This window comes from Eucalyptus grandis, chromosome 7 (genome assembly GCF_016545825.1).
Source record: "Eucalyptus grandis isolate ANBG69807.140 chromosome 7, ASM1654582v1, whole genome shotgun sequence".
In the NCBI taxonomy this organism is placed as follows: domain Eukaryota; kingdom Viridiplantae; phylum Streptophyta; class Magnoliopsida; order Myrtales; family Myrtaceae; genus Eucalyptus; species Eucalyptus grandis.
Window position 1 is genome coordinate 11,592,953 of NC_052618.1, and position 10,532 is coordinate 11,603,484.

General features: G+C 43.6%; 1 protein-coding gene and 1 long non-coding RNA gene across 2 annotated transcripts; both read left to right on the forward strand.

The window, feature by feature from the left end:
* Window positions 1–1,591: 1,591 nt before the first annotated feature.
* On the forward strand, window positions 1,592–6,434 carry LOC104452753 (beta-xylosidase/alpha-L-arabinofuranosidase 2). Its single transcript, XM_010067227.3, has 7 exons — window positions 1,592–2,218; window positions 3,894–4,181; window positions 4,297–4,466; window positions 4,554–4,651; window positions 4,758–5,108; window positions 5,213–5,623; window positions 5,713–6,434. Exons 1-7 carry the CDS (start codon window positions 1,778–1,780, stop codon window positions 6,321–6,323), a joined length of 2,370 nt encoding a protein of 789 aa, XP_010065529.2. The 5' UTR covers window positions 1,592–1,777; the 3' UTR covers window positions 6,324–6,434.
* A 495-nt stretch (window positions 6,435–6,929) lies between these two features.
* Window positions 6,930–8,392, forward strand: LOC120295579. Its single transcript, XR_005552951.1, has 3 exons — window positions 6,930–7,020; window positions 8,088–8,227; window positions 8,339–8,392. It is a non-coding gene; the product is annotated as an uncharacterized LOC120295579 (long non-coding RNA).
* The last annotated feature ends 2,140 nt before the right edge of the window (window positions 8,393–10,532 follow it).

The following is a 10,532-nucleotide window of genomic DNA, read 5'->3' on the forward strand; positions in this document are numbered from 1 at the left end:
TCTTTTGATGATTTGTCAATATAGACATTTCGGCGATTTTTGGCTAAAAATTGCTAATGTAGACATTGGTCATCCTACATGACATGACCTATATGGCATGACCTACGCTGATGTGGACAATTTTCGTATTTTTGAAAAAGAAGAAAATTGCAAAATAGAAAAAAATCAGAAATTTTTTAAAAAATTTGCAAAAATTATCCACATTAATAGTAATCGTGTTTTATAGGATGGTTAGCATTAACATCAATGATTGCTAGCTGAAATTGGCGGGAAGGACTACTTTGGTAAAGCATTAAAAAATTTATGACTAAATTGATCAAATTAAAAAGTTTAAGATTAAATTGACCCTTGCACAATGAATTAATAATTTTTTTTAATATAATTATCCACTACAGTCACCTTGGGAGTTCTTCGCATCGCATGGCATAATTGGCTTAGCAATCTCGCGCTTGCTAATATTTAAGGCATCTCGATTTTGAGCTTTTGACGAACTTTTAGGGTTGAACCCAATCGATGCTTACATGATTTTCCATTTTATAAAATAAAAAAAAAAAAGAAGAAAATGAATTTCTCATGTCAACATTGAGTGAGGAAAACGCTTGTTCTTCTTAATTTAACTCTCAAGTCAATAAAGAAGTTCACCTTTTCTTTTTGCACCATTTTCTTGCGTGCATTTTCCATCCTATTTGAGTTCGAAGGCATCTCAAAACGGGGACAAAGTAAATATAAACAAGATGTGTACTGAAGAAATAATAGGATCCACGAAAGGCACCAACCAATCCGTTTTCTATGACCTCGACCGATGTCGCATTGATTGTACGTATGGAAAACTACAAACTTAACGTTTTCTTCATTTTTGCATGATAGAACATTTCCTATTAGAGATTATTAGGATAATTCTGTAAAATATTTTCCTATATTAGAGATAATTAGAATACTTCTGTTATTTTTATGTATCTATTAAGATCGTGTAATATCTTATGCATATCTTGATTGATATATGTAACGTTTTATAGTCTCTCATAAAATCTAGAAATAAGTTGATGTACTTTATCATGATATGTTGAAATATATATACATTTTGCCCAATTTAATTTTTTCTATATTCTTACATTTTACTTGGTATCGGTGCTGGTCGATCTTGAAGTGCGTCAAGCGCACTCACATCGCACCTGATGCACGCCCAAATGCATAGGCTGCTATCTCTCTCTCTCGATGCATATTCAGACAGGCAAGTAGGCAGTAGCATGAAAACAAGAAAGCAGAGCCCCCTTGTACTTTCTTTTGTTGATTTTCAAATCTCATTTTGTCTTTTTCCATGTGGGTCCCGCCACCTATTTTTTACCTAGTCAAAATGTCAAATATTTCAGCACCCCCTTCCCCCACGCCCACCCTTCCTTTCCTTTTCCTTCTCTCTCTACGTATGCAGACAAGTCAGTAGTAGCATCCAAACAAAGAAAGCGGGGCCCTTTCGTTTATCGAGGAGAGAGAGAGAGAGAGACGAACCCAATCACGGCTCGTCTTGTGCCTCATCCACTCAATGGATGCAGTAGATTCTCCCTGATGGCAATCCTCTATAGCCTGCGCCTCATTCATTGCAGCCTCGTTTTTCTTCCTCTACTTCCTTGTCCGATAGCCCGTCAGCATTCACGGGCTGCTACAAAACAAACGCCTTCCCCCTGTTCAACACCGCACGTATCGCTCGTCTCTCCTCCATGTCGCAAGACATTGCATTTGTTCAGAGAGTTGCTCTCCGGAGGTCGCGCACCCTCCCAAGATGACCCCTGCCCGGAACAGAGCGCCGAAGGTGTCCTCTGTTTTGCTCTGCCTCTGCTGCATTCACGCGTTCTTCTCATGCACCGTCCAGCTCGTCGCGGGCCAGACGCCCAAGCCGGTCTTCGCCTGCGACGTGGGCAGCGACCCGAGCCTTGCCGGCTTCGGGTTCTGCAACACGTCGTTGGGAGTTGAGGCGCGGGTGGCGGACCTGGTGCAGCGGCTCACCCTGCAGGAGAAGGTCGGGTTCCTTGTGAACAACGCCGGCAATGTGGACCGCCTGGGGATCCCCAACTACAAGTGGTGGTCGGAGGCGCTGCACGGGGTGTCGTATGTGGGGGGCGGGACCAGTTTCTCGAGCCTCGTCCCGGGGGCGACCAGCTTCCCTCAGGTCATCCTGACGGCAGCGTCGTTCAATGCCACCCTGTTCGAGACCATCGGGAAGGTTAGCGAGTTCACATCATATCACTCTCTCATTCTTCCTCTTTCTTGCGCTTCTCTGTTTTTGACTTTCGCGTGCGGATTTAGATATCGTATTGGCGTCCGCACGTCGTAGTCGTCCGCATCATGCACGATGATATGATAGAAAAAAGCTCGAAACTTTTATCCATCGTGATAAGAAAGTTCATGTTGCGAAGCAACTACGGCCATCAGAACGGCTGGCGGGGACCACCGGCCACCGTCACTCGAATCGGTAGATGCAGTGCGTAAGTGAATTTAGTTAGTTTACACCGTGACATATGAATTTTCATGTAAAAGTAGATATTTCCGTCTTGACAAGATTCTGTGAAATCTTTTCATGTCATTCCTTCGATATAATTTCCTGCGTCGACGGCTACTGTTCCCGATATCCAGTATATTCGCGTTGACAGTCGCTACCGACGTCCTAGCTTGTACTGTTGCATCTTGAGTGCCATTCTATATCTGAACTCTCTCGATGCGGCATTAAATAAGCCCCGATATACGCGTAGGTCCGTTTCTTCATCCACTATTTGATTTGAATCCAAACCCACAAACTACAAGATCGAGAAGTACAAATGCACATTGCTGCAGATGATCTCCCGGCTCTTTGCTGTGAGATTCTTGATGCTAGGGAAAATGAAAACTTGCTTTTTTTGAGGTGAAACTGCAAATGATGAAATGGTCATAAAAAGTACTATGAAATTGGGAGGAGGAGAAGCGTTAGGTGCTGGAGGGGAAGAAGATCTTTTGGTTGGATCCTCAACCACGCTGGCATCAGTTGGTGCCACCTTTTTAGCTGTACACCATAGGAACTGCAGTAAGTGCAACCCCCCTAAAAGAAAAAAATAGAGAGAGCTGACTGACCCAGACTTTAAAGGCACCAGGCTAAAGTCTATCCACGCTTGGCTTGTTCCCACAGCCAAGTTTGACGAAAACATCATCAAACCTTCCACTGGGTTGTCTGTACTATTGTGGAAAACATGTGATGCGGACACAAGAATAGTAGGCTTTAATCTGTGTAAGGTTGCTGCATGAGGAAATCTTGCATACATCGAAAAGAAAAGGACAGTAGAGAAGGGTCTTTGCTTCTACGAGTATCACCATCATTTAAATCTGTTTGGTTGGTGTTTGTCAGTATGAGATGATAATTACTGGAGCTGGCAAAAGGGTGGTGTCATGAGCATTGCCACGTCATTGCACAAAGTGAGTTCCTTCCTCTGCACTCAATGAGGGGGACCAAAAGTGCTGGAAACAGAAAGCTTTTTATAAGGGAGAAGTGCTTAGATGACTCGGCCGGAGGTTCGAATATATCGGGAATAAAGGATAGATGGGACTGGTGACTGAAAAATACATGAAAATCATGAGTTGAGCCAACTTAAGTTTTGGCGAATAGGGCAAAAAGAAGCGCATCTGAATCTTCTCCTAGTGATCATCGGAATTTACATGATCTGCTTCTTGACTTCTACTTCTGCATACCCAAGTTTAAGACTATTTCATTCCAATGCCCCTAAAATTCATACTATCTTGCTGATTGTCCCTGCGTTTGTAGTCCGAAAATGAATTAGTTTCTCATTCCGACTAGGTCAAAAACATTCTAAAGCTCTGCGCAATAATATGGAGAAGAGTAGACGAATTATGCAATAGCTTTGCTGAAGCAGGTGGTTTCGACAGAAGCCCGGGCGATGCACAATGTGGGGTTAGCCGGATTAACGTTTTGGTCCCCGAATGTCAACATATTCAGAGACCCAAGATGGGGGCGGGGCCAGGAGACGCCGGGGGAAGACCCATTACTCTCGAGCAAGTATGCGTCGGGTTATGTCCGAGGCCTACAACAGAGCGATGACGGAAACGCGGACCGGCTTAAGGTCGCTGCGTGTTGCAAACATTATACTGCGTATGACATCGATAACTGGAAAGGTGTCGATCGATTCCACTTCAACGCTGTGGTAAATAACAATTTGCAGACTTCTCTTTCGTTTTTATTCGATTTGATTTATTGAGCAGTTATATGCATGACCATCTCAAGTTAATCTCCTGTGTCGCTTGTGTTGGACTGATCAGGTAACCCAACAAGATTTAGATGATACGTTTCAACCGCCGTTCAAGAGCTGTGTCCTTGATGGCAATGTTGCAAGCGTGATGTGCTCCTATAATCAGGTTAATGGTAAGCCAACATGCGCAGACGCGGACCTTCTTGCCGGGATTGTCCGAGGAAAATGGAAGTTGAATGGGTAACACTCCATTGCTCGTGCATTGCTATTAGATACTTTTGATCAATTATTGCGTTGTTATTTATGCCAAAGGATCGGTTAATGTAGATACATTGTTTCGGATTGTGATTCGGTGAAAGTGTTCTATAATACCCAGCACTATACTAAAACACCAGAAGAGGCTGCAGCTAAGGCCATTTTGGCAGGTAGATGCAAATTTCATACTGTACTTTGATCGATTGCGACGAAGGCGTTTGAGAATTCGCCATGAAATGCTTCTTCTTTGATGACTGTAATTCCCATTTTCGACAGGGTTGGATCTCAACTGCGGATCTTTCCTTGGCCAACACACTGAAGCCGCCGTGAAAGGCGGATTGTTGAATGAATCTGCGATTGACAAGGCCATCTCTAATAATTTTGCCACGCTGATGAGGCTGGGCTTCTTTGACGGCGATCCAAGGAAGCAGTTGTATGGAAAGCTCGGCCCGGATGATGTGTGCACACCGAGCAACCAGGAGCTGGCCCGCGAAGCTGCAAGGCAAGGGATTGTGTTGCTTAAGAACACGGTAGGATCATTGCCCTTGTCCTCGACCGCCATAAAGTCCTTGGCAGTGATCGGACCAAATGCCAATGTCATGAAGACCATGATCGGGAACTATGAAGGTGATTGAAGAATTTATGCGATAGACCGCACAACGTTGTATCGGCTTCATTATTAGTACCCGTCACGGAAAATACCTTAATTAGAACTCCTATTTTCCTTGCAGGCACTCCTTGCAAATATGTGACGCCTTTGCAAGGCCTAGCAGCCGTCGTTTCGACAACGTACGTGGCTGGCTGTGCAGACGTAGGATGTGGCACGGCCCAGACAGACGATGCGAAGAAGGCTGCAGCTTCAGCAGATGCGACAGTGCTTGTAATGGGTGCCGACCAGTCGATCGAGAAGGAGAGTTTGGACCGGGTCGACCTCCACCTCCCAGGCCAGCAGTCGCTCTTGGTCTCGGAAGTGGCGAATGTGTCCAAGGGGCCTGTGATCCTTGTGATCATGTCGGGGGGAGGGATGGATGTGTCATTTGCAAAGGATAATGACAAGATCACAAGCATTTTGTGGGTCGGCTATCCCGGAGAAGCTGGTGGCGCTGCAATGGCGGACGTGATTTTCGGTGACCATAATCCTAGTAAGATTCAGTCTTTGGCCACTTCAAATTTTTGTAATCCCTGATTCAAATTCTGATTCACTGAGTCGCCAAACTTTAACTTGAATCAGGTGGAAGACTGCCAATGACATGGTATCCGCAGTCGTATGCAGATGCTGTCCCGATGACAAACATGAACATGAGGCCCGACCCGGCAACAGGCTACCCCGGCAGGACGTACCGCTTCTACACTGGCCCTACCGTGTACTCGTTTGGGGACGGGCTGAGCTACTCTGACTTCAGCCACAGTCTAGTCCAAGCGCCACAGCTCGTGTCTGTGCCCTTAGAGGAGGGTCACGTTTGCCGCTCGTCGGCATGCAAATCATTGGAAGCCACCGGCGAGATGTGCTCGAATCTGGCCTTAGACGTGCATCTGAACGTCAAGAACGTGGGAAGGTTCAGCGGGAGCCACACGGTGTTCTTGTTCAGCAGTCCTCCATCGGTGCACAGGGCGCCTCAGAAGCACCTGCTGGGCTTTGAGAAGGTGTTCTTGGCCTCGCAGAGTGAGGCGCAAGTGCAGTTCAAGGTCGACGTTTGCAAGGACCTCAGCGTGGTCGACGAGCTCGGCCACTGGAAGGTTGCCCTGGGGACGCATGTCCTCCACGTCGGCGACTTGAAGCATGCATTGAGTGTGCAGATTGGACCGTCCGGGCTCTCCCTGAGCCCGCCGAGACGTTTCTGAATGAAGAAATTAAAGTGACAAAAGTTTTGAGAGATGTTCGCTAGAACTCCCTCTCAACCGATCCTCATGTAGCCAAATTGTTCAAAAGCAAATTGAAGTTTTGACTACTATGGCTCTGTTTGTTTGCACTTCTTTTTTTTGTTTTTAAACACTTTTTCTGTTTTTTTGTTCTTTTGTTCTCAGAAACAAAAAAGAAACAGAAATAAAAAACACAAAATTTGTGTTTCTTATTTCTGAAACACATTTGAGGAGAAAAAAAGAACAAAATCGTGTTCCTTTTCTATTTCTTGCTCCCTTCGAACACCGCCTCTTCTCTTGCGAGCCTCGTCTCCAAACAGGCTTCGGTCGGCCGGCGCGATCGTCCGGCTTCGGAAGCCGGTCTCCCGCCTCGGCTCGGCTTTGTTGACTCGCCGCTCCTAGTCGTCGTCGTCGTCGTCGCCGTCACCGTCGTCGCTTCAAGGAGAACGAAGCACCCCACCTTCGACGCTCAAGATTCGCCATCAAAGCCTTCTCGAAAATCCTCAAGCTCCTCTCGCTAGCTCGGCCATGTTCGGTGCTCGCGACGCCTTGCCGCGTGATCTTCAGCTGCTACGGCGGTTTCCCCGCCGGCTCCGGAGAGACGATGGTGAGCAAGTTCCTCTGCGACTTCCGGTGGTTCCTCCTCCTCGCCGCGGCAGTGGCGTTGATCCACATCCAGGTGATTCCTTGGTCCCGATTCTCACGCGATCTGGAATTTTTGCGGTTTTGTGTGACCGATCCACGTGCATATGTGCTCGCGGCTGCTTTTGTGTGGTTTTGTAGGTTTTTGTTGTTCGCTTCTTTCTTAAACGCCATTTCGCGTGTAAAACAGAAGACTGATGCGAATAAATGGAACAAAAGTTGTTTCGTCTGCTGAATTTTCAGTTTGCTAATGCTGATGGACTGAAAATGCGGGCGAATTCAATTGCACCTTTATCTTAGCTTATGTATTTTGACCAGAGATTCTGTTCCTTTTGCGCGTGCTTGCATCGGTCGCTGAACTAAAGTAATTTACAAAATCATGCGAGATATAAGGACTAAGGCTTCTTTCCTAACATGTGAAAGAAGTGTTTGATGTAGAACAAATGAGAAGGGGTTGATAGCACTAGATTGTCTACTCCTAGTATAGATGTAGAAAATTATAGTGTTTGTGGGCCGTCTATTAATTGCAGAAAGTCTCGTAACTATAGAATAGCGTGATTTTAGATGTTCGTTGCCTTCTGTGCTCTGTTGTGGGGTTACTTTGTAGGAATTTTGCTTTGATGACCATGGGCATGTGGTACTTTAGGAATTTCAGCAGGAAAATTAAGAGATGCTTTGATTCAAGAGGCAAAATATGGGTCCATTAACTCGGGTATTTGATGCTGTAGCTGTAGTATTTTTGGTGAAACTCGTTTTTCTTTCCTCTGCTGTCTGGTTTCTAGTAAAGGACAGGACATCTTATGATTGAGTACAGAATTGTGTGGCCTTGTGCCCCATTCATAAATTTTAACTCATCAAGTTACCATCAAGAATTATAGTAATCCAATCCTAAAACATACTAATTTTCTATAACCACACTTAAACTATCTTTTTTGTCGATTCACCTTCAATTGCTGCCTTTTTAGCCCTTTAGCTCTCCAATTTCATGTATAAACTGTTGTTCGATGGTTAGGGAGATGCTTATCTTTTGATTATCACAAACAGATATCCAAAACGGTTCTTGGCTAGGAAAAAAGATTTGTGCTAAACTTTTCTTTTCTCCAGTTTCAGTTAAATCTTTCAGTTCAGTTTCTTCCCCAACATTATCATCTTTTTTTGGCTTTAAAGAGATGCTCCAGCATCAAGCAATGTACATATGTATGTAGCAGTCATGTTGGCTTCCGTGATCAATTCTTCTTGCGTTGGTATGTTTATCCAATGGTTTTCCTTACTTCATTTGTTTATCCACCAAAATTATATGTTTCCTCGTTTGACTTTTATCTTTCTGTTTTTGTTTTTTTCCCTCTCTCCCGCAGATGTGTCTTTTCACGACACAATTGGAACATGCTGATCAACTTGCTGCTGCTAGAAGTCTCCATCCTATTACCTCATCCTGGTATCTACTTCTGGATCGATGGCCATTTGAACCTCTAGCTTTGTTCCAAGAGATACACATTCAGTTATTAAGATATGTACTCGGTAAATTTGTTATTATCATGTACAGCCAGCATCTAGACTTTTAAGTTATGTAATTATAAGCTTAGGTGAATTTAGATCTGCAACTCACTCGCCTAGTGAATTTGAAAAAGAAATTTGAGTGTGTGGTGGAACCCTTTCCTTGCTATGTGGGAGGAACCTTTCTGAATTTGTCATATTGAGCAAAATTTTTGAAAACGTTGAGTGCTGAATCTCTTTTCATCCAACGTTTAGTAAATTTACTGTCTTGCTTGAAATATCAATTGGGAAGAGTCAATCCGTTCAAGTGAGAATATTATACCCCATCAAATGATGGTAGTAATTCTCATATATTGTGTTTTTATGGTTAGTCAAGAAGTACTAATGGTGGATCCATTACATTATTTGGTTAGTTTTGTCTTCGGATGGTTTTATTGTGCTGCTGTCCTTCAGAGGAGTAGCTTCGAGAGGATTCACACTTAAATGATGCTAGTAATTCCCATGTATTGTGTTTAATGATTGATCCAAGAAGTTTTAATGGGGGACCTGTTTAGACAGAGGGATGCTATAGTTCATTTTATTTCAAGTTTGAAGCTTCTTTTATTCATCTTCACAGCCTTATCAACCTTTTCTTGTTGAAGATATGTATTTCCTTCTCCATCTCTCTTTTCTTGTAATCTTTAAATACATTTTGCGGAAATCCTTTATCGATCTGATTTCTTTCCTGGACTGGGATGGCTGTTGACCAGATCTACATGGAAGGAATTATCCCCAAAGTGGCCTAAGGCATATCCTTATTGGTTTGATATATTGGTTTTAGATCACGTATGTTTATAGCTCATGTGTCTCCCGAAATTTTCTTTGACAACACTAACTTTCTAGGATGACTGGTTGAGGCTACAAGAGAACCACCAAGGTTGACAATTTACTCTGATGTGTGGTCACTTCAGTCTTGTGCAGTTACTTTGCAAGTTTTGCATGTATAATATAGTATGTAAATTTATAACTGATTATTCATGGCCATGCTCATGGTAGAGGGCTTATAACGGCTCCCTTACGCATTGTCCTTGCTTGTATTAATGATTCTAGAGTTGGAAACTCTCTTTCTCTCTTACTCGCACAAAAGATATGATGCTTTCTCCCACGTGCAGGATGGTGTACCAAGGACAGCATATGAAGGAGCAAATCTCCCGGTATTCACCACCACGGCATGTGTTTCTAGTGGATCCGGATTCTTTCAGGCTGCTTGGGATCAAACGTGTTTGATGCATTGAGGTGAGGTTCCACGGCGCTGGTAAATCATGGTGCCAGACCTGAGCTTCCTCTTTCCTCCTCAATGCCTAGTGTAACTGGTACACTATAAGAGGAACCACCGGGAGCATTGCAACTGGAGCTCGCTGATGAGCAGAAGTGTAGAGGGCTGACGATTCCTTTTGCGATTTTGATTGAGGAGAGGGAGGATTCTTCTGAACGGCAGTGTCCAGTCCATACATATGCCTTTAAATGGCCGAAGCAAGCCGTCATTCATTGGAAGAGAGCCATAGGTCATGTTAGCTTACTTTACACTTAATAGCACATAACCCTCAACAAATTTTGTTGCTCCCGAAGAAACATACATCTGTCTCTCGCCATGTTTCCCGCTCTTTTGCCCCCGCTTTGGCGGGTTGGAGCGCGGAGGACTAAAATGTAAGAGACCCACACAGTCGAAAGTGGGAGTTCATGCCTGTCTTTGTATGCAAAACACGAGGAACTTCTAGTCATGTGTGTTGTGAACAAAATGGTGAGAAAAATTTGGTACAAAGTTTATTTATAAAATTTTCTTCAAAGTATGCACTTATAACCATGTTCAGAATGTTTGACTTTACTCACCATGAACAAAATTAAATTGATGAGCATTTTATGATAATGAGAATTCAAAATCAAGTTTACACTTTATTTTTTAAAAAAAAAAAAAAAAAAAAAAAAGGAAAATTTTGGTACAAACTTAAAAAATTTTCTTCCAAGTAAGCAAATATGATCAAGTTTAGAATGTTTGTTTTCACTTAATATGGACAA